This window comes from Schistocerca serialis, chromosome 2, assembly GCF_023864345.2.
Source record: "Schistocerca serialis cubense isolate TAMUIC-IGC-003099 chromosome 2, iqSchSeri2.2, whole genome shotgun sequence".
Lineage (NCBI taxonomy): Eukaryota > Metazoa > Arthropoda > Insecta > Orthoptera > Acrididae > Schistocerca > Schistocerca serialis.
Genome location: NC_064639.1, coordinates 545,372,683 through 545,398,357, shown reverse-complemented (window position 1 = coordinate 545,398,357; position 25,675 = coordinate 545,372,683). Strand labels below are relative to the sequence as shown.

Sequence of the window (25,675 nt, the reverse complement as noted above, 5' to 3'; positions counted from 1 at the left end):
TGAGCCTGTTGACAAATGACAAACTGGAAACGAATCTGACAAATAAGACAAAACAAGTGAAACAGTTAAGTGAGTGAGGCAAAATGTTGTGTCTCCAGCAGTTTTGTAACATGAGTAGGATGTTTCCATGGCTAAAAACATGCTCCACATTGCCATCCCTATGAGGTGGCTGCACTGACCTACACCTGCAACATCTTTGTTGGCGGTGAGGACTTTTTAGGATTCTGTACTTCAGTCAGTAAAAACGAAACCCTTACAGGGTCACTGTCATGTCCGTCTGTCTGTGTGACTGTTAGAAACCCTTTTTTCTCAGAACAGGTAGACATATCAAGTTGAAATTTATGTCACATGCTAAGGTCTAGAGTCTCTTGGCAGTGAAAAAAAAATTGAAGCTTATAAGTCAGTGCCATCAAAAGATACTGCTAATTATGTCACACACTTTGTTAATCATCAAAACCTGTTTGGTACTTCCTGTTGACCTAGAATCATGAAATTTGACAAGAAGCAAGGTTTTACAGTACAGCTAGAGGAAAAAATACAAGAATTGTGAATTTGAAATTACATCACATAAAAAATATTTTTTTGTCATTTATTATCCGACTGTCTGCCTGTCCATCTGTCTGTTAAGACCTATTTTTCTCAGGAATAGGTAGACATATCAAGTTGAAATTTATATCACATACTAAGGTGTGCAGTTCCTTTGTGGTGTAATAAACATTAGCTTCAAAGTCAATTCAATCAAATGATAGAGTGATCTGTCACATGTTTTGGTAGTCATAAACTCACTCATCAACATTTATAGGTTACTTCTCATTGACCTAGAATCATGAAATTTGGGATGAAGCAATGTTTCACAGCATTAAGTAAAGGAAAAAAAAATTAAAAAAGTGTTGATTTGTAATTATATCATACAAAAAATTATTTCTTTTGCCATTTGTTATCCTCCTCAAATTTAAAATTAAAACATTCTCAAAATACTTGGAATTCCTGGAACAATATCTTGCCAGTATTAATGTCAATAACAGGCAAAAATTGTCCAGATTCTCAATTCCTGGGATGGATGAACTGTCTATGTACATAATGAAGTTTATGCAGAATCCTCAGACACGTGGACCAGTTTTTTTAGTTCTAAGGTTGCCCTCTTTACGTGATGCCAACACAAAAACACAGAGATAAATGTCTCCTTCCATGTCAGTGTGTGCCATAAAAAAAATTTGAACAGAAGTGGCTTTTTGTTTTCGTATGGACCTATTGAGAGTTTTAATGAAAGTGAGTTAGGGTAATTGTATAATTATTCTAGATTACTGTCCGACAGCCAGTCCTTCCATAACACATTGGTAGATACAAAACTTGACACACAACTGATTTACAGGGAGAGATTTGCTTTTAAATTTATGTACTTGCTTCATATACATATAAATGTAACTGCTGTTACTCAATTTGTAATTTCATCAGCTGTCAGAACCTGTGATCTAAATTTAGTTGTTTAGATTTATAAAATGCTCTTTCTTTGTATGAGCTGGATACAATGGTTGCTTTGCCCATACCATTTTGAATGTGAATCCCCCTGGAAAAGTTTATGATGTACATTCCACCTCTAATGACCCTGTCTATCTACGAAGTGCAGCTTGAGGAATGGTTGAATGATTACCACATGCAGAGTTTTTGTTGTATGCAGAAGCTAGTTCACAGCCAAAAGTAATAAATAGCAAAGGCTTAAAAATTTGTGTTAGTATTTAGAGCTGACATAAGGAAAGTGAGTTATCATTATCATGAAAGAAATTTTGTTAAATACTTTTTGGGTCATGAGAGTCATACTTGAACCCTTTGATGGACCTATACAGCCTCTTCAGTTATTTCAGAATAAGAAAAGAATACAATAAGCAGCACAATATGTAAAGCAAATTGGAATACACAAAGTTCTCCAGAATGGCTACTACAACTGCTTGCTGAAGTTGGCAGTGCCATAAACGACATAGAACAAGCCCGACCTCTAGCAGTATCTCATACAACCATTGTCCAAAACACTGCCATCTAAAATTGCCATGTTAAAATGTTGGCATACACCCCTTGTTGTTAACAGGTTAAGTTCTGAACACAGTGTGGACTAAGAGTTGTTCGAGCTCATTGACAAGTGATACGGTGAAAAAGGGACCATGGCAAATGCTCTCATTATGTTGAAGAGTATTGGTTTCCTGACAGGAAATATTTACAACATAATAGCTTCACTTCATTCTATTGCTGACTTCTAAAAACAGTGATTCCTTGTCTTGAGCACACTGGCAGGAGCACACTGGCAGTGAAAAATGTTCTGTAAGCACTCTGGTTTTTGAGGTTGTTGTGTGACTGACATTTTGTGGAGTGTATTATACAAGTATGTGAGCTGGACAATTGTGCAGGTATTTGAGCTGTCACAGGTGCAATGAGCAAAATTCTCTTAATTATTTGTGGCTACTGCAGGAACGCAAACCACACCATCATAGAAACTATATTACCTAATTATGCAAGATTTTTTTTCATAGTTCAAATAGCCATGTCTGAAACCCTGAAAACCAACATCGAATGCTTTTGGACCTGACCAACAACTTCCGTAACTTACAGAATTCCTGAACATAGTACCATTTCCTGTGGAGAGAAACCTCTGGGTCCACATGATGGAGCCTCATCGCATTTTATTGTTTGCGTGTCAGCAATCTGTCCTCTCTGGGGAACATGGATGTATTTCCAGAATGAAAATTTCACTCTGCAGCGGAGTTTGTGCTGATATGAACCTTCCTGGCAGATTAAAACTGTGTGCTGGACTGAGTCTCGAACTTGGGACCTTTGTCTTATGCGGGCAAGTGCTCTACCAACTGAGCTACCCAAGCACGACTCAAGCCCTGTCCTCACTGCTTTAAGGTCGGAGACGAGGTACTGGTGGAATTAAAGTGGTGAGGACAGGGCGTGAGTCGTGCTTGGGTAGCTCAGTTGGTAGAGCACTTGCCCGCGAAAGGCAAAGGTCCCGAGTTCGAGTCTCGGTCCAGCACACAGTTTTAACCTGCCAGGAAGTTTCATGGATGTATTTGATAGGATATATTATGTGCTAGCAAGTTTGCATGATTCAACAGTCTTTGACTTTTTTTCTTTAGAGGCATGACAAGAGTGTAGGGCACATCATCTTAATTTTCACTGAAGCTGAGCTGACTGTCCATATCAGATGTGCATTTCACAACATGTACTAGAATCCTACTATGCTTTACAGAGCAGTACTTTTGTGGCTATGAAGACATTAGGCATGTAATAGGGCTCATGGAGGGTTTATTGAACATCTGTTAGAAGGTTGTTCAAGTATGCTTTTAAATAAATGTAATATGTGTAACATTATTTAATCTTGATCATGTTGTACTTCCTTCGCTGATTGATATGAATGTTTATCAATGGCCAGTTTCATTCCATACGAACCTTCAGTTGTTTTTGGCAAAATGTTAGAATACATGTATAGTATCTTTTACACTTGACTGTCAACTCTTTAATTTTTTTCCCTAAAAATTTCTTTTATGCATTCATGACATAATTAGCACATCAAGTAATTTTACATTTTATTTTTAAGCTGAGAATGTGTAAATTACTAGGTTGCCACCTCACACTTCGTCATAAACTTAGTTTGAAATGATTGCTGTCTTAAAGTCAGTATGTTGATAGATGCCAACCAGGATGTTTATGTCTTTCATTGAATGGCTGTGCCCTACCCAACATGTACCGCTGGCTGTGCTTGTACCAAGCACAGTCAGTAAACTGAAACATTGTTGTTGTTGTTGTATTTCAGCATGTACTTTTCAAATTCACTGGGCAACTGGACAGTTCAAACAATGACATCGGTACATTTCAGACACTTTGTGGATAATATTTACACAGACAGTTGATTAATAGTCAATGAACAGTTACATATCATATATTATTTGGATGTTTCAGTAGCTTTTAGCCTAGTCTATGTGTTGTTGAACGTTAGGTCAACTGAGGATGTTTATATAGAATGAAAACGGTTGTGGATTAATAAATGCACCTAAAATAACAGCTGTTGTGATTTTCTTAACATTCATTGTGTGCAGTTATCATTATTAATTCTCTGTACCTTATGGGGCTCTTCACTAACAAAGAATGGCGCTTTAGAATGTTATGTATCATTTCTCAAAGATTGTTGATCTGGCCCTGAAAGCTCTTGTTTGTAAAATTCTCTTCCTTTTATTCTCCGCCTGTTGTAGGCTTACTGATATTTAGATGAGGCAACATGTTTGTCACTATGTCATCTATTTCTCTAATAAAAACAATTGAGTAATCACATTCTTACAAACCCAGGCTTGCCTTGGTAGGCTTCTATTCATTTGTAGCTCTGTAGAAAGGATAATGAGCTGTGGTCAGTAAATGTTTTTATTCATATTCTGACCATCTACTACTTGAATTATTTTTGGTTTCTATAAACTCATGAGTTGCTGTTGTTCTATTACACTAGGATGTTTATTAAGTTTATAGTACATAAACAATATTACCTGACATTGGCCTAATTTCCATTTCTTTTAGCTGTAACAGATCTACTTGTAGCTTAGTTATAATGCTACTTACTGGAGCATTCAGTAAGTAATGCAGCTTTTTTTTTTCTTCTGCCAATTTCTGTTGGAAAAAATGCAGAGATTGTTGTAGGAATAAGTGTGGTGCTATACGTAGCCTTCAAAATGATGTCAAGCAGAGAGGTGTTATGAAGTTATCTCTCTCTCTCTCTCTCTCTCTCTCTCTCTCTCTCTCTCTCTCTCTCTCTCTCTTTCTCTCTTTCTCTCCCCCTCTCCCCCCCCCTCCCTCTCCTTCTCCCTCTCCCTCTCGAGCATTGCAGATATTCATAAGCAGTTGCAGAATATCTATGGATACCTGGCAGTGAACAAAAGCATGGTGAGTCTGTCATCATCACAACAAGATCACGCAAACCTGTCTAATCTCCTCTGCTGGCCTCACACAACTGTGACTCCTGTGATGTTGAAATGTACGCGACACTCAGTCAAACACTTCGCTTTCCAGCTCGCCATCTCTGTTCATAGTGCATTTATCACTATCACTTTGAACTGTAAACAAAACAGCAATCCAAGGAATGGCACCACATCACCTCTCCTGCAAAGAAAAAGTTCAAAGCCATGCTCTGAGAATAGAGTCATGGTCACAGTCTTCTGGGATTCTATAGTCGTTATCCTGTTTGCTGTTCTCCCTCACGGTGCAACAATCAGCTCCGATGTGTGTTGTGCTAGCCTCAGGAAACTGAATAAATAATAAATGATGTCAGCATGTTTGTCACCAAAAAAATGCAAATGAATTTCTCCTTCTCCATGACAATACAAGGCCTCACAAAAGTCTGTGCATCTGAGAGGAGCTCACAAAACTTCATTGGAATGTTTTTCCTTATCCATCCTACAGTCTGGATCCCACACCTTTTGACTTTCATTTGTTTGGTCCAATGAAGGATTCACTCCATGAGAAGCATACATGGATGGTGCAGATGTTATTGATGCAGCAAGACATTGACTCCAGTGTCAACCAGTAGTGTGGTACCTTGTGGGAATGTGGGCTCACCCGGTAAGGTGGCATAAGGCTATCACATTGAATGGAGATATGTTCAAAAATAAAGTATACAGCCAAATGAGTGAGGAATACTATGATGCACTGACAACCTGCTTTCAGAAAAAAAAGTATAGCATTACTTATTGAACGTTCCTTGTGTATTTAGGTGAGACTGCAATGTAAACTCTGGATGAAATAATTGATGGTATTGTATAAAACTGATTATTTATGTATTTGAATACTTCTTAGCGCTTTTTGCTCTTCATGCATATAGTGTAATATTTTTTCAAGAGTTGACCAGAAACATTACTGTTTATGGACTGATTTGCCAAGAAATTCCAGTAAAAACTTTTCTGTTTCCAACTTCAAGAAGTCTTTTCACATCTTCTTTTCTAATTTTCAGAAATAAACCTAATTCCACCATTACTAATTATGTAGAAATTGACTCTAGATTTATACATATAAGCACTTCGAGAATGTTATCTTTTCCACTTTATGTAATGAATGAAATATCGTTCATAATGTATTACAGTGACTTACCATGTTTCCATTGTTGTTAATGTGTTATCTTTGTGTGTTGATTTTATTAGGAGTTCCTCACCTAATACTTAATTTGATACTATTATAAAATAGATATCAAGATGATAGTTGTCAGTGGCAACAATTTGATCTCATAATATTTTCCTCATTAAAGAAACGCTGAATCCTTTCTACCATGTTTATTTAATCACTGTCCCACCATGTTATTAACAAATGTTAAATATTTTAGTTCAGTAAAACTTTGTGGTAAATAGTCAAGTGTAAGCTTTTTCAAAGTTGATAACAGCAGATGTTTCACTTAGCCAATATGTTCATAATGTATGAAATGAACATTAAATCCAGATTAATAACACAGTTTGTTGACAGTCGACAGTCGACAGTCTACTCTTCTTAAACATGGATGGCAAAAGTAGCATCATTGTACTTTTTCCATCACATTTCTCACACAGGCAAAATAGGATTTTTTTTTCTTTCTTGATTTTATTTTCTTGTGTTGTAAAGTTCAGCTTCAAGAATTGTGAAATAGGTACAAACACTAGAAATGCTATTCTGTTTTATTTACTAACATGACTTTGCCTTGTGCATAAATACCATGATTTGGCTGCAAGCTGTCGATAAACAAAATACAACAAAGAATCTTAGAAACCAAAGAATAAGCTACTACATGATGTCTGCCAATATTATGAGATGATCTTCACTTTCTTAATGGTTGTGTAAGAAACAAGAAGTACACCTTCAATGAGTTATTGGGGGGCAGCCATACAGTCACTAATAGTGATGTATATAATGCTCATTATGATTTCTAACAACAAAAATAATCTATTTTTGACCATATAATGTAACTGGATAGATAAGAAATCCACTCAGCAAGTGGCAGCAGAAGACCACACATATAAAAAAGGTTTCACTTATGTAAGCTTTTGGAGCCAGTGGCTCCTCCTTCCAGCAGAAGAGTTGAATGGGAAGGAAGTGTGGTGAATGGAAAGGAACCTGAGAGGTTTAGGACAAGGGGTACAGTTCGGAAAAGTCACCCAGAACCCATGGTCAGGGGAGACTTACCAGACGGTACAAGAAGGAAAGACTGATTGTTGGGACTGCACCGGATGAGATTTGAAAAGGTGGAAGACAGGGTAATATCCAAGACAGAGATTACTGCTAAAACATTGTGTATGAGTGACTAAGAGTGAAAAGCTAAGTGCAATATATGTAATAGACGTGGGATGGGGCTGGTGAAAAATAGACAGGTCAGAAAATGAAAGATGCAGATAAAAAAATGGAGTGAAGAAAGGAGTTGTTACTGTGAAGAAATGCTGAGACAGAAGAAATTAATGTAAACTAAGAACAGGTGGGTGGCAAGAACCAAGGACTTGCTGTAGTGCTAGTTCCCACCTGTGGAATTATAAGAAACTGGTGCCTGGAGAAAGAATCCAGATGGTGTGTGAAGTGAAACAGGCACCGAGGTCATGACTGTCATGTCGTAGAGCATGCTGTGCAACATTTTATTGTGTGTTGCTGATATATACTCTCTGCCTTTGTCTATTCATCTGAACTGATAACTTCTTGGTAGTCATTTAAAGGGCTGAACAGTGTTTACATAACAGCTGGCATATGACATGTTGTTTCACAGGTGTCTATCCCTTTGATAGTATATGTTTTGCCAGTTACAGGGCAGGTATAGGTGCATAGGGCAAGTCTTGCAGTGGGGCGGTCATAGGTTTAGGAACCATAGGGTAGGGAGATGGGTGCAGAAGGAGCATATTGTCTAACAAGGATAACTGGGGAGATTGGGGGGATGATGAAAAGCTGTTCAAGGTGTGGTGGGCAGAATCTCGGACATAATAGATCTCATTTCAGGTCACGGTTTTAAGATGTCATGGCCTTGTCGAAGTAGCTGATTAATACATTCAAGACTAGTGGCAAGTGGTGTGCTCTGAATTATGTTCTGGAGGGATCAGCAGTATCAGCTTCGCTGAAAAGCAGATTTCCCGGGCCATCGCATCCAATCCTGTTTCATACGATGCGCTTACCTTTTTACCCTTATTAACTTGTGCATGATGTTTTAGTCGCTATCTCTGTCTTGCATGTTACCCCGCCATCCAACTTTAAGCTCTCAGGTTTTCACCTCTCATCCATTGCAGTCCTCAACAATCAGTCTTTTCTTTTCATGCCATCCAGTAAATCTCCTCTGATCTGCAGTTCTGGGTGGCTTCTCCGAACTCTACACCTTCTCCTAAACCTATCCTGTTCCTTTCCTTTTACCACTCTTTCCACTTCAACCTTTCTGCTGCAAGAAGGAGCCACTGCCTCCATAAGTTTGCATCAGTCAAACCTTTTTTGTACATATGTTCTCCTGCTGCCTCTTTCTGAGTAGATTTCTTATCTATCCAGTTTCATTATGATTTCTGTTGACCATTGCATCATTTATTTCCATAGGCCAAAAGCCATTTCTGTAATAGGTTCATGAGGTAACAACCTGTACCGATGCTGTTTGTCAATATTTTCTAATCATATTTTATTTTCTCCATGTGTATTTTTTTATGTAGCTATGTATTATTGAATTTTGTGTGAAACCAAAGTAATTTACTCCATTGCACTATCTTTTTTCCAGGAGTCTAACAGTGTTAAACTGCAGTCTACACTTCTAAACCAAATTCGTATTGTATTTCAAAATGAACTTTTTGTGGCTTGGGTGTCAAAAAATGTTCACATCTCCCTTCGAATTGGTGAGAGACAAAATTATTATATTATTTTTATTTGATTTTTTAAATAGGTACAGTATCATTATTGTTATATAGTAAAAGTATATGATCAATTTGAAGACATATAATGTGTGCTAGAAATAGAAATATATGAGCCAAAAATACTCAACTGTGAAACCAAGACACTTAAATAAAAATCCATTAGAAGTATACTTCCAGTATAATAAATATACTGATGACAGCAACATCTGATTATGCTAATTAATGTAGAAAAAGGAAACATTACTTGCAGTGGTGTAAGGTGAGTACACACACTGACCAATTACCTATTGCGTCCATGCTACAGATGGTCTCTCAATTGGAAGAAATAATTTTTTCAAGAAATTGTTGCAATTCTTACTGATTGTTTGTATGTTAGTGTCTGTTAAGTAAGAAGAAATAATGATTAGCACATTTTGTTAGAATATGAAATAATTGTGATATCCTGTAATAAAAATTTGGTATCCATGCTGTAATTGTGGATTTTCTGATACAGAAAATGCACACTAAGTGTATAGTCTAGTGAAACTTTAATTATAATGGCATTGTATTTTGCTTTTCAAACATTTCACGATTGAAACTATCTGAAAAGTGAGGTTCAAATTCAGACTCCAATAAATTAAGCTGAACATTTGATTAATTTCAGAGTTGAGGCTCAATATGTCTCAAAGAAAATATAATTACATCACTAGCAGATATCTCTGACTAGCTGCTCAATTTCCTTGCTAGTACACATTTGTGTATACAATTTCTATTCTATTGTTTACACACTTTTCCATGGAAGAATGCGATTTTAGTGGCCACAATAGAACATACTCATTGAGCTTGCATAGTGCTCACTCCAATGTGCAGTCATTAATGGCTCATTTTGACAAGTTTTTTGATCTGTTCTGAAGTTCCAAGTAATTCTTGCGGCAGACAGTTAAAAACCAAGCACCTCCTCATACTCTGTTCATCTCGTGGATGATTCACTTAGAATGGTTATTCACATACTGTAACTCATCATGAGGGCATTGTGTGCACTTGTGTTCATTCTTATCTAAAATCAGAGATACTAAGTACAGTGGATGTCAATGTTGAACGAGAAGAATAATTCTTGTTTCTATAAATAAATGTATATAATCAGAAATTTTTAAATGGAGTAATCCATAAACTAATTACTTTTGAATACATTATTGGAGTAGCAGTGATCAATGAGTTACAAGTATTTACTATTAAAAACAGTCTTGATCTCGATTTATTTACTAAGGTGACCGTTTTCGACCACTACTGTGGTCATCTTCAGACCATTGAGAGAATCACTAGTGATTCTCCAGCAGAAAGAGGTTCCTACTCAGTGGTCTGAAGATGACCACAGTAGTGGTCGAAACCAGTTACCTTAATAAATAAATCTTGATCAAGACTGTTTTTAATAGTAAATAATCCATAAACTGCCTGAAATCTGTGTTCTGTCATCTTTTGAGTCAACCTTGTCCTTACTAGTGTCACAATATGAGCAGGTAATTGTGGATGAAGAGAGTGAAATTTAGTTGACAGAGCTGTGATCTCTGACAGCAGTAACAATAGATGAGTCTATCTGAACTTGGATGACCTATACCGGCTTGTCATTCAGTATTGCTGCAACTCCCTACCAGCCTTCGTCAATAGTGTAGGCTGGGGATTGGTGGTGTGCCAGTCTTTCAGAAACCCATGACCAGATCTACATCTGCATCTACATGGATATTCTATAAATCACATTTAAGTGCCTGGCAGAGGGTTCATCGAACCACCTTCACAATTCTCTGTTATTCCAATCTTGTATAGTGCGTGGAAAGAATGAACACCTATATCTTTCCGTACAAGCTCTGATTTCCCTTATTTTATTGTGGTAATTGTTTCTCCCTATGTAAGTTGATGTCAACAAAATATTTTTGCATTCAGAGGAGAAAGTTGGTGATTGGAATTTTGTGAGAAGATTCCATCGCAACGAAAAACGCCTTTCTTTTAATGATGTCCAGCCCAAATCCTGTATAATTTCAGTGACACTCTCTCTCATCTTTTGCAATAATACAAAAGATGCTGCCCTTCTTTGAACTTTTTCAATGTACTCTGTCAGTCCTATCTGGTAAGGATCCCACATCCCATAGCAGTATTCTAAAAGAGGACAGACAAGCGTAGTGTAGGCAGTCTCCTTAGTAGATCTGTTACATTTTCTAAGTGTCCTGCCAATAATGCACTGTCTTTGGTTATCCTTACCCACAACATTTGCTGTGTGTTCCTTCCTCTTTAAGTCCTTTACACCTCAGAAATGTAACATGTTGCTCAAATTACTAGCTATGTGAGCAATGGATGATCATGGCACCCCATAACATCATGGCAGATGCTGGACCCATATAACAATGGCAAGTTCAGTTTGGCAATGTGCACTCTTTGCAGCCTCCACACACAGGTACGTCCATTGTGATGCTATATGCAGACCTGAGACATTTGGGTTCAGAAGTCCTCTTTGGTTCAAGTCTTGTGGAGCTGCTGAGATCCTGCGTAGAGTTGAGTATAGCTCTCTTTAACCCATCGATTACATATTCACACGACAGCTGTGCGATCCCAACCACATATTCACATGACAGCTGTGCAATCCCAACCAACTACTGAGTAGCAATATCGTAGATCGATAAATTGCTGTCTCAATAGGCCACATTCGTGCTACTATTGAACTCTGGCACATGATAATAGACATTCCCCTTATTACATGAGATGTAACACAATTGGCTCACAAATAACTGCCATTCAAACACAAGTTCTGAATGTAAAACCTGCAGTGTAATGTTCCCTTGTTCACACAATGTAGATGGCATTATTCTTACCTACTTTATGTGGTTACACTGAACTGCTGATCTTATGCACATCAGAGTGCATAGTACATTTCATGACAGTTTGACATTTGTTGATTGCTGTCTTCATAGTGTTATAGTAGCAAGCCCTAGACATTACGAAATATGTAGGAAGCTGCAGAACAAATCAAAGCAAAATATGTGCACTGCCAAAATTAGACACACTCACTATATGCAGCAAGTTGAATGCTATTCTAATGTGGAAGAAACTGTGCATATTTGACATATATAATGCAAAACTCAATGCTATTTTTCAAGCCTTGACACATGAATTAAATGATTTTTTTTCTTCTCAACAACAGTTGGCTCTCAAGTTGTGATAAATTACCAACCACAAGCTAGGATCACTGCGATGGATGTATCTTTCGTAAAACATGTTTCTACTCGTGCTCTGTGAAAAGCATATACTCTGTTCTGAGGCAGTAGGTAATAATGGGAGTCAGTGTAGGTATAATCTGTACTGCTACTACCATTATTGTTCCAGTTTTTTTGACATCTTCAGTTTCTAATGCATGATGCCTGTCACACTGAGTGGAATTAATCAATATCCAAGAATGATAATTCAAAATCACCAGGTGATGATAGGCTGAGAAATACATTTATCACAGTACATAAAGCCTTGGAGTACATTTTTGTCACCGGCTGTTAGACTATTTTAAAATGTAAAACACCCGTGATATATATCAATCAGGCTTCTGTAAACACCATAATACAACAACTGCATTAATCAAAATGTCGGATGATGTCAAACATGCTGTGAACAAGAATTTTGGATTGGGGTTCACCTTGTGCAAAAATTAAAAGTTTTTATAATATTTATAACTACAATATTTTTGCACATTTTAGAACAAAGGAAAAAAAACCACTGATGATGGTGACATTGTGACTGAAACAAGTCAGGGAAAGAAAATAAAATAAATAAAAACAAGTGTTTTGCATCAAGGCAGACTCACAATGCCTTATTGTTGTTTCTTATGGAAACATGGGCAAGTGGAAGAGTTTCAAAATAAACTGATTGTATGCCATAAACAGATGTGAAGCAATGACTACTTACATTTGTGACCACCTGTCAAAAGCCTGAATAACCACCTTTTGCACCACAGATTGCTTTGAGACATGCAGGAAGAGACAGGGATGTGGACCCATGTCACCTCCAGTGTCATGGCCGTCTGTGCTTGGTTGAGGATCTAGGATGCAAACAGTCCACTCAAGGTGGTCCCCAGATTCTCAATCCAATTTATTTCTGGGAGATTTGGGGGGGGGGGAGGGGGGGGGAGGGCAGGAGAGTACAATAAACTCATCCTGGTGCTCTTCAAACCATGCATGTACACTGTGAGCTATGTGACATGTTGCATTTTCCTGACAGTAGATGCCATCGTGCCGAGGAAGAACAAACTGCATGTAGGTGTTGACATGGTGCCCAAGGGTATATGCGTACTTGTGTTGATCCATTTGGTTGTCCGGAATGATAAGGTCCCCAGGGAATGCCACAAAAACATTCTCCTCTGGACCCTTCTGAAGATTGTTGGAGGGTGTTTGCTTTCAGACGTCTGATGCAGACGGAGCATAAAATGTGATTAATCTGAAAAGGCCACTTATTTGCCACTCTGTGGAAATTCAGTTATGGTACTGGTGTTCAAATTTCAGCCTTTGTTGCTAGCGAACAGCAGTGATCTTGGGTGCATTAATCATATGCCTGCTGTAGAGGCAGTAATGTTCTCTGAGTGGTCATTGAGGAGACACTGTTTGTAGCCCCTTGGTTCTTTTGGGCAATTGGTTGCTGAACAGTTGCATGTCTATTTGCCCATAAACATCTCTGCAGCCGTCATGTACTCCTGTGATCTCTGGCCTGTGGGGCACCCCATTTGCCTCAGCACCGGTTTTGGATAGTGCTATTTTGTCATGCATGGTTTACTTTAACCATAGTGGTGCATGAAAGTTTACAAACTTAGCTGTTTCAGAAATACTTTCACCCTTTGCCTAAAAGCCAATGGTCATGCTGTTTTGGATGTCAGGCAAATCACTCTGTTTCCACATTATGACAATGACTGCACTATTTTCCCTGTCATGTGAACACACTTATAAACACTCCACTGCTAGTGCTGCCACCTGCTGTCTGTGAGTGGTTATTGCTAGTTAATGTTGAACATGGGTAGTGGTCACATTAATGTGACTGGATGTGTATTTGTCACTTTTCCCCTGATGAGTCAACTTCTTATACATATTTGATTCCTTCTGGAGTGTAGAGACTTGGTGTGCAATGACTTCTACAAGTGGTTGTAGAGCCATTCTTCTAGTTGTCAGGATGGTGCTGGGCTCTCCCACTTGGGGGTTGTGAATTTGATTTATTGGTGAGAACCATCAGAGACTTTTGGAAGAGTAATGTGGCTGCAGCAAGACAAACTCTTTATTGCACCAAGAAGCTTAAGGCAGCTACAGGTACATGCCCTCATCTGCAGCCTGGCATCAACCCACAATTTCTGTGTATTGATACAGTAGAGGTAGTGCCCTTGAACTTACACACATCACTGGTCCCCAGCATGTTGACTTGCTCCTGATTAATTGCAGCATTCCTGCTGGCCATAATGATTGCGTTAAGCCCAGCTGGCGCGGTCGACTTGGCAATATGCGAGGCCAACTGGCTGCCAGTATGGGGCAGTGGAGGCATCCGGATAAGAACCCCAGACTTACATCTGGCTGGATTTTCAATGGCAGGGAGGGCCTTGGAAGTCAACCCTCAGCCCTTCTGACAGCAGCTGCACTTTCTTATCAGTTGGTCTTGTCAGGGCGATGGCAGAGCAACACTGACCTTGTGGCAGAGGCCATCATGATGACAGTTGATAAATCAGTGACTTCTGATCCAACTGAAGATCAGCCCGGCCAGACAGACAGTATTTATACGTCCCAGAGCAAGACTGTTCTGGTGTTATAGCTGCTAATATTGTGTAAACTGCATGCCAAAGTGCTTTGTAGTTTTAGTAATCACCTCAAAAGGCAGATGGTGACACTTGGTGAGAGCTATGGGATAACTCTGGGTCAATATATAGCTGCAAGGGGGCCTGCTTTATGGCACTGAGCCCATTAGCTAGACTTGGGTCTTTACAGTACTGCTGCCATACACTACTTATATGAAAAATAGCTAACACATTGTTAGTAAGACTGATGTTTATGAAATACTGTGCATTCATTATGATATCTATAATAATAATAATAATAATAATAATAATAATAATAATAATAATAATAATAATAATAATAATAATAATTATTATTATTATTATTATTATTATTATTATGTACTAATCTTGCAGTGAACATATTGCAGAGATTATTATATCTTTAGTTGTTGTTGTTGTTATCATCAATATGTATTGCTCATCTACTGTTCATATTCTAGTGTTAACTCACTAAAGATGTCTTCTTAGATGTATAAGAGGGATTGTAGACCCTGATCTTGTTGGGTAAAATAAATGCACAAACAAAAAACAAAACAAAAAAGTTGTCAGTGCTGCAGTATCATTGGCGACCAAAAAGAAGAGGCTATCAGTTTCAACATCATAAAAGAAAAATACTATATAATCTACCTCCAGAGAAAGAAACAAGAATCCAAAGACAAGAAGAGTATAACAAATGAATGAAATCTGAATCACTTGTAAACTGCGTAAAAAATGATGATGCTTCTAACAAAATTGTGTAAAAATCACTATTTCTCACCTTGAATTGCATGAACTGTATGATTCTAAATCATTGAAGAGTAAGATGACAACCTTTGAAAATAGTGAAACAAATAATTTGTCAGGACACTGTGAACCAAAGGTCAGAACTAGGGTTGACAGTACTTGTCAGTTATTAAAACCAGATAGCATATGGTACACTGACACAAATGTAGAAACAAACTGCCATCACACACCAAGCATGTAACTTTTAACAGATGTGTTAATAACTTTCTAAAATTAATGTATTTGTAAATTACAGTGAATGATATACTGTTAATCATTCTGTGAGATATTTGAGCTTTGTTGCTTTATCATCTTAAGATCAGCATACTATTGTGATCAGGTGACAGAAATTTTACCAGTCTTCAGGTCTTGCTTTGGAGTTCTCTGAATAATATGGTGTGCATCATGGAAAAGTAATCCAAGATGGGCCATTTAATTTACACAAAATTGTGAAATACCCGAGCAAGATGAGACATTGGTAAAGGCAAGGCCACTCCCAGCACGGGGTGGGACAGAGCAGCTGCCACCCTCTTTTCCACTCTTTCCTCCCTTAGGAAAAAATATGATCTTCGCAATCCTAACTTTGAATCATGACTCACCATGTAGACAGATGTCTCAGTCCAATACCAATTTGAAGTCAGAACATGTAATGCATATTCACTGGTTACAAGAGCATTCAGAACCATTTGTTGTTATTCTCGTATGGCAGATGGCTTTAGGTCCTAAACAGCTTTGTACCTCCACTTGTTCATATTTTTCGTCATGTTAACAGTGTGTAAAAAACTGCTGAAATGTAAATATAGAAAGTTTGCACATGAAACTAAATGTTACCATTCCGACAACTTAAAATGTGTACAAATCTCATACCAATTATACATTCTCAGTTAAGAAAATTATAGGTAGTAAGTCTCTTGTTATGAAGTGGTTTTTTAGTATGCTTGGTTTTGACTTTTATTGTATAAGAAATTGTGATTCGTTCCCCCACAAATGTAATATGAGATCCCCTCTGCCCCAAGCACAGATCCTGGGAAAGACAAAGGTGAGACTGGTGGGTGGCTGCTAGATTGGGCAGCACACACGTAGAAGTGATTAAATACAGCAGCATGTTTTTAAGTTTAAAATTGTACGTCTGCTTCACGTGGGCTGTAAAAGATGTAAAATACCTGAAGAATGTTCCATAATGAAAGTTCTGTCTCATTTCATGAAAATGGCATGACTTTCAGTTTTTATTGTAAAACAGACAGTACAAAAGATTCAGAAATTATTGTGAAAAAAGGGGTTGTGTGGGTGGGAACATGTTAAGAAAAACAGAAATGTGGCTAGAAATATATCCAAAAAGTCTGATTAAAGTAATTGAAAGTGACTGTACTTACTGGGCGAAAGGAAGCAGTACCGTCTTTGATATAGAAACTGGTAACCAGAAATATGCCACCACTGTACTAAATGTTCATCAGCCCACAGGCTTTGTCAACTAAGTTGAGCAGGCTGTTTGAAAATTTCTGTGTGATGGATTTCTTAGAAAATATTGCTGTTAGATAAAACTTGAACATAGACAGGGTAACAGTGTAAACAAGTGTCATATGTACAATAGCTTATCACCATGACAATAAGTAATCAATCTTTGACATGATTGCTTGTAACATCACTAAGGAATAATGATCAAACATACTTTAATAAAAATTTTTATATAATGGAAGCTCTTACATTGTTATAGCAATCAAAGCATTTAGCTATAAACGGGGGAAAATGTCAAATAAATGGAAGCATCTTAAACAAAATTCTGCTGATCAGTAAGGGCAGAGTTCAGTGTGCACTGTTTGTGGAATAAAACAGAATGGAAGGAATACACGCAGTGAATGCCATAGCAAAATTCTGAAAAAGTGTCTCCTACAAGTCTATGAAGAGATAAATGTGAGCAATTGAGGACAAGACAATGAAATTTGAAGATGCTGTTTCTGCCTCTGCATAGGAAAAACTGACAGTGTAATTCTGCTTCCCATTTAAATAATGTCATATATAAAATTTCACATGTTACAAACTGAGCCTTTTTGGAGTTGCTCTGTATTGCGATGTGAAGTAAACATTGAATTAAAACTCTCGTTTATGGGTTTTAGATGAAAGGAATGCGCTTCATTATAATTTTTTTCAAAATTTCAGTCTTATCATTTGATATTTGTATATTCCAAACCTATTGTAAATGTTAATTTTACAAATTAATGCTGCATTTGTTAAGAACAGTGACAGAATGCTGGGAATTGAAGATGAATGTTCTACTGCAGAGAAAAAAGGTGAATAATAAAATATGTGAAGATTAATGTGTCACTTACAAAATATCAGTTAGATTTATGTAGCACATTTGAATTTAGAGTCCAGTGAATTCAGTTGTAACATGCAGAAGAGACTACATTCAATCCTCTTCATATGAATATAATTTGGAAGTAAGTCAAGAAAAACTCTGATAAAAAAAGTGAACTAAATAGGGCAGTGTACACAGGATAATCCAGTTTGGGTGTAATGCTTTTAATTGTTTGAGACTCACGATAGTATATGATTTCTTGTAATATGGATCCACAGCCCCTATAAATTGTTTAAATGAGGTCACATTTCCTTTTAGCTGTAACTTTTTTATTGCTGTATTGTAAATTTGGGTTTTGTGCCATTTTCAAGTATCCACAAAGATGCAAAGATTACAACAACGTAAAGACCCAATGTCTGTGGAGTAACATATGAATATATTATGGAATAATATGACATCAGATCTTCATGTTGTATTATGTCTTTGTGGATGCTAGAAAATGGCACAAAACCGAAAACTGCTTAGCACACTAAAATGTTACAGTTAAAACAAACATAGCATCATTTAAATATTAAAAAATGAAAGTACATTATTACATTAAATTCGAAAATAATGAAAATAGTGACACTGTAAATGTATTTAATGAAAATAAAATACCTTTGCAATCATATTACAGTAAAAGAAGAATACAACTTTCTTTTATGTTTCAGATTCTCTGGAACCTTCTTATGAAGTTGGTTATGTGGAAAATTTCACTGAAGTAATTGTTAATGACATTCCAAGCCAGTCTCTCTCTTCTCAAGTGCAGGAGACACAACCATCTTTAGGATCAAGTAGTGGTATTTCTTCTGTACCAGAAGTTGAAGACAGTAGTGAAAGTGGAACAGCACATTTCAGACCAGCATCTACTCTTTGGAACTCTGTCAGAAAACTGGGGTCATTTCTCCAGGCATCTGCAGCCGAAGAGGAAGTGATTGATGTGACTCCAAAGAATTCCATTAACAATTCGAAAATACAGAAATCCATTGTGTATAAAGATGATCAAACGTACTTGTATAGACTTCAGTTACTTCAGTGTAGTGTAGACTTGGTAGAAACGAATTACCAGGATGAACTGTTTTTCCAGCCATACAATGTATTTGTATATGAAACAGACTTTCCAAGAACAGATTCAGTGCATCCAGAAACTGTAATATGCAAGCTGTCAGTTGTACCATTCCAACAAAAGGTGGTGAAAGAATATGCTAACCTGTCTTTACCTGTAGAGGAAAACAAGGGAGGTACTAAAATAACATCAAGAAACTGTCTCTTTGTGAGACTTGTGTGTTTGGAGTGTGTTGTGCGAAATGCTTCTGAGAGCATAAGGACTCGTGTAATAAAAACAGCTTTGAAGACCATTCACAGGCCTTTATTTGTCAGTGAAATTGTCATGCATACTTTAAATGTTTTGCCCGGGTCAAGGACTACACTAGAAATGTTGCCTGTGGACAATAGTTCACATGTTACTGAAATTCACTTATCTGCTATTGACAGTGTGGTAAGTAGTGGGCTTTCCTTTTTATTACATTGATGTCTCAGCAGGGTCACAACTTTTATCCTTAAAAAGCTATTTATTTTATGTGTTTTTTCCAAAACAGCTATTTAAGTACAAAAATAAGCATCTGAATAAAAAATTAACCATCCCTGTATGCTTGCACAGATGAATTGTTAAGCCTTTACAATAGCACAATGATTGAGTCACACACTCAATTGCACATACACTGCCTCTATTAGTGATTTGTTACATATTTATGTTTCAAGCAGACATTGTATGTAAATGTGGGTAAATCTAAGGGTGCAAAAGGAGTGGCAAAAAGAGACAGTCATTTTTTGTCTTACCTATGGCCAAATGGTCTGTGAAGTTGCTGAATTTGTTGGTGTTTTGTTGTGGACTGTTCAATGTGTCTACAAGCAGGAGTGTAACATATGTGGCCACGAAACACATCAGAATTGTGGTTGAGAAAGATACTGAATGAGGGAGAATGGAGGTGCATTTCATGGCCTGTGAATCAGAATCGCTTCCAAACCTGACAGGATTTGCTGCAGACAGAGGATGAAGGTCCATCCCCACCTATCAGCAGGAGAATATTGTGACAGGAACTGCAATGAGAGTTTGGAGTGGGTCACCTCGCAAGAGGCCATTGCTCTCACAGGGATGTAATGCTACGCATCTTCAGTAGGCTAGAAAACGTTGAAGGTGGATAGTAGCTGACTGCCAGAACTGGGTATAGTCTGACAAATCACATTTTCGCCCATATTAAAATGACATATGTTCACGATGAAATGAATCTTTTATTAAAAAAAAAAAAAAAATAAATCCTAAGATGGGCTGCTTACTGAGGTGACAATTGACATGAACAAGCATGTTCATTTAAACATTCAGAATTTCCAGGTGTTGCCTTTCAGTCAACATCTGCATGATAAGTATTTTATTGATACTCATGTTTTTCAAGACAATAGCAAAGTTCTATGGGTTGGAAGAATATGTGACTGTTTTTCTGAACACTCCCCCACCACATAATTTTTTGATTGGCATGCTAAATCAATTGACTTAAACCCCATAGAACATCTGTGGGACATGATGGAACAGTGGATGAAATGCTGACATCAGCATCCTTCCAATTTGGTTGAACTGTGTGATCGAATCCTCAATGAGTGCCTTAACCTGATGTGCCAGACTTGCATCATGTTGTGGATTCCTTGCTAACTAAATCCAGATGGTTATCAAGGCCAGTAGTAGAATTATACAGTATTAAATGATGTTTATAATGAGTTCTTCAGGGGTGACAAATTTTTTTTTTTTTTTTTTGTCCAGTGGACTTGATACTGTAGCTTAATGTGTCATATGCTAGAATCTTTCTTGCTCAGTGTTCATACCTAAGAGCATATAGCATTATGAATGCTAGTAATGAATGGGGAGGTTGGTGCAGCTTTGGCAGAAAAATCTGTTCTTTACAAGCAATTCAGTTGGAACTCCTACTATCTTTGAACTTGTGTAAATAAGTTTCATTGCTCTCTCCACAAATAGATTCTAATACCTTGATGTATTTCTTAAGAAATAACAAAGATAGTATGACAAACTATATTGTCATGAGGTACAAATGGTCATTTGAGAATGTGTATTTTTCAGTATTGGAGTGGTTTAATGAAATGGCAGAGAAATGGCAAAGTTCTTAGACAAATAAGCTTTTCTGCCACCTGTCTGAAAAATTAGGAAAAAAATGTAACCAAATGCCCATATTTTATGGAATTGTGAAATACATCAAACTTCAGAGACTTAATGAGACTGAGGGAAATAGCTGCAGTAAATGTTGTTCAGTTAAAAGGGCAATGGAAATATTAGTAAATAACTTAAGTTGTAAATTTTAGTGACACTAGGATGTCCCATTGGATCAGAATTTGTAATTAGGAATTTTGTTCTCACCAAATGGAAGGGTAATTGGATGCAGTATTTGATAGAAGTTTTATGAAGGTTAATAACATATACTTGAATGGCTTAGAATGTGGAACATTATACGTAAAGTCAATGAAGTAACAGGGTCTAACACAACTTTAATTTTACAATGGCTCAGTTCATCAAATATTCCATTGCAGATGAAATTATTTAATTTGTAAATTGAATTATTATTGGCATTAAGTCCTTTAGAACTAACCTGCTTGTATAAAGAACATCCACTGCAGAGCTAGGAAGTACTTACCAAATTTCATTTGTTTCCCATAATGTTTGTTAGTCAAATATGGCAGATACAACAATATACAAACTCGAGGAGGTAGATAGTTATTGTCCTCCTCCTCAGACCAAGAAAGGACCAAACATGCTCCCCAGCAGTTATTGAAGTGTAATCTTCTTTTTGGAAGACCTTGGGTCATATGAGAAACCATTGTCTGGTCTGAATCCTAGAGATCAGTATGGATGCATGAGGTATTAATCTACCAACAACAACAACATGGTTGGCATATTGTCAGCAGGCTTTCCTTCAGTGACAGAAAATAGTGGGCATAGTTTTCAACAAAGAAAAGGGGCATAAAACTGCATGATGACACTACCTGCATGTACTCGTACAATTATTCAAAATTCAACATGTTTAGGTATGGATATTTTGATGTTTTAGCAGGGGAATGGTATCCTTCAAGGCAATATTTTTTGTGGAACCATTTTTACTGTTATCATAATAATGAATAACTGTTACTTCAAGGAGCTTGGAACAATGTTCAAGATTTGTGGATGGTTTTACAGTTTCTTGTTCCTCTTCCAGCTGTAGAACAGCGATTTGCCAACAGACACTCACACTTAGGAAGCTGGAAGATGGACTGGCAATATTGATTTTAGATTTTCTGTAGATAAGTGTGTGTGTGTTTATTTTAACTATTTGTGTTGGATTTTTAATTTACCTGATGTGCAAATGAGGGACACATTCTAAGTTTTAAAGATTCAGTGAGGTTTCTGGGATTTACATTTGATTCAAAGCTGTCATTGGTAACACATCTAATAGACCTAAAAAGGTCCCTCAAGGCACTGAACATCTTGAAGTACCTTAGTCAAATGTGTTGTGTATTAGACAGGGGGAGTCTACTAGTTTTATGGAGCTTTCTTAAAATTCTGGCTAGTTTATGGGTGTACAATTTATGGTTCACTGAGACCATTATACTTTAAGACTATTGACACTATCCACCACAAGGAAAAGAGACGGTCATGATCAGATGCTTGGCCTCTATACTGAGGTTGCGGCTCTGCCACACTTCATCCAGTGACAGTTCTTCAATGTGTGTCAGGCAATACTGGTTCTTCATTGTTCCCGTATCATTGTCATACCAAACCACTGTGCGCCATGCTATGGAAATCACCTTTATGTATTGTTATTGAGTGGTGAGGTTACTTGTGATTCATACAAAACATGACCTAGTGGAACCATTTCTAAGCCAGAATTGGGGTCAACTGCTGCCTTAGCGTCCTCAAGATTCATTTATCATCCTGACTCACTGTACATGACACAGAATATACTAGCCGGAATTAAACACAGCCAGGAGACACTGGCCTGCCAGCCGAGTGCATTGACAGTGAATCGCTGATAAACATGGAAAGACAGCAACAGCAAGATGGACAGTGAAGGCAACGTGACAGAATGACAAGTTCAGAGAGTGAACCAAAGCGAGAGCCTAGACGGAGCAGTACCGAGGAGCAAAACAACGAGTGCAATGACTAATGCAAGAGTGCAATCAGAACATGACTTGTGATTCTTTAGCTCATAAATTTATTGTGCTGTGAGGCTCAATGCTATGATAACATATGCTTAATTTTTACGTAGTTATGGTACTTAAAACACTTTGTATTGTGACTGGTTTTAACATGCTATATGCTGTCCCAGCAGACACAAAGGACTACTGCAGCACTGTGTGTTTCTAGTCAAACTCGGCTACCTCCTGCCCTCCTACTTTGACAAATATGTCCATGCACACACACATGCACCCCCCTCCCCCTTCCCCCCTCCTCCAACCCTCCCCACCCACACCAAAATCAGTTTTACATTGTAAGTTCACAAGTTCTGGATCCTCCCATTTTAATGATGCAGGTTCACTCTTGAGCTGAATTATTTACGCTTAGCAAAGCAGCATGTAATGGCTCCTTTCACCCTTATGTCAATGATGACGCATTACACTAAGACCCCATGGGATGGCAAATTAATAGGGGAACAACCTCGAACTATAAGTACTCACCTGAAACTCATAACTTATGGGGAGTGTTTGGAGGTGGTTCCAGAGCTTGCACATTAATGTTGTACCACATGTAATAGGATTGAAATCAGTTGACCTACGAAGCTGCCCAAGGACTTTGATGTCCAATGAGTATTGCTAAAACCATTCTGATGCGATAAAAAAGTGGTGAGATGGTGCACGTCTTGCTGAAGATACAGGCTACCAGCTGTGTGCTGTAGGTGAATAAATGAATACATTCAGTTGGACAGCAGATTTATGTTTTGTCACTCAGTGTGGAAGACTGCGGAGGCACATATCAGGGTTCTTATTCATCCTGTATGAACTTCAGTGCACAAGAATGCTTCCACTACTTACTGAAGTAGCTCCTATTGGAAAGTGTACAACTTGTCTGTCCAGATGACATTTTCCTATTCTCTGAGTATCCAGTGGCAGTGTTGCTGCACCAGTGCAAAACTTTGTCATGTGGCGTGCAGCAAGCTTAGTTATACATGTGGTGCAATGATTTCTGAATCTTAGGATGGTATGATTGCTGAATAGTTGTTGTATTCATCCGTTGTTGAATTTGTGATTTATATGGTGCTTTGTGTCCTCTTTAACTGTTGTTGTAATATGTGATAGCAAATGGTGACCCCTGTCATCAACATGTTGCCAGTGGCAATATTTATGGTTACACACTTGACATAGTAGCATATGGAAAGTGCCCACGTGACCTTTGGTCACTCATGGTCTTGCTGTGATCTGGTGCCGATACTTTGCATGTTGCCCACCATGCACTTGACTATCATACCAATGTTCTGTATGAGGTCTAATGATAGTCCAAGCACTTAATGTACTAAACTACTGCATTTGCTATGGGCATAGGTGCTCTCTCTCTTGAAAATAGTAGTTTCCTGTAATTCATTTCCTTGTGAGTGTACTAACATATTATTAAGCATAAGAAAGGCAGCTAGCTGAAAGACCAAAGTATCTTCCTACTCTCACCAACAGAACCATCTTGAGAGGAGGAAGAAGTCCAGTTGTATTTAAAAGAAATTAATGATGAACAGAGTTACTGGTTCGCAAAATCCCTGTGATACCCTGGAACTGAGATTTCACAAGGAAAACTTACACTTCATGGAATGAGAGAAATTTGTAGCAGACAGGAATGACTCCTATAGTGCAGTGCAAGTTGTGTGGTTTTCATACGTAATTTTGTAATGCTGTCAAAGTGTTTCCACATCAGCTACCAGATCCAATGTACATATGACAATTGTATGCTTACTCTCTGAATAGTTCTTCATTCCGTTGTCAATTAGTTACAGAACTACATTTGCCTACTGAATTTTCTAGTTGCCCAGTTGGTTCTACTTTCATGTAAAATGCCTCGATCTAATATTCATCATTAACAAACTCCCTGTGCAATTGAGTAAATTGTTTACCAATTCTGATGTGAAGAGTCTCTTTCACTACATTGGCAGCTAATAGTACTCATGCAATAATTTGTATGGACAATGACAGACACAATGTCAGTCTGACACTGGTGATCTCGACGTGATAGAATTAGCCACATTATATAGCAGGAAGGATGCGTTCGACATGACAGAGGCATGAATGGAAACTGTGCCTTCAGTCTCAGGACTTGCCATGCATTTGCTATCTTTTTGACTGACTAATGCAGCTTATGATTTGCACAAGTGGAGTGAATTTTCACTTTGGCAAAATTACCGTGGATGGAACCAAATTCATAGCAAGCCAGGTGGATCAGAAATATGTAGTGGAGATCAAAGATGTGATTACCATTCCACCCATATCAGGCACATATGAGAATTTAATAACAAACTGATGTGAAGGGTTTCTGCTTCACAGGAAGAATGAATCAGATGAGTCATAATCCATGAAGACATTGGCGAGATACGACTCTCACAGTATTTGCAACACATGTGTAGTAAGCACCCTGTGTAGTAATCCCTTGCCACCCCAAGCGAAAACTGTTATAAAATTTATGCCAGAGTGTACAGTGATGGGTGGAGGGGGGGGGGGGGGGGGCGGCAACAGCTTGTTGTCACAAATGGTAACATGAGTCGATACTGATACATTGTCTGCCAAAGTGAATTTACTGACCAAGAAGATGGAATAATTACTGACTTAGTGTGATTGCAGCAGAGACAGCGGTCATTTTTGCAAGTGGTCGAACAGCCG

The 25,675-nt window shown here is 37.8% G+C and overlaps 1 protein-coding gene across 3 annotated transcripts in view; it reads left to right on the top strand.

The window, feature by feature from the left end:
* The window catches only part of LOC126457520 (peroxisome biogenesis factor 1), a 385,437-nt gene that overhangs the window by 44,237 nt on the left and 315,525 nt on the right, over positions 1–25,675 (top strand). For all 3 annotated transcript variants that reach the window (XM_050093859.1, XM_050093858.1, XM_050093860.1), the window contains 2 exons: positions 8,729–8,843; positions 18,454–19,280. In XM_050093859.1, the coding sequence (XP_049949816.1) occupies positions 8,729–8,843; positions 18,454–19,280 (942 nt within the window). The remainder of the gene's footprint in view (positions 1–8,728; positions 8,844–18,453; positions 19,281–25,675) is intronic.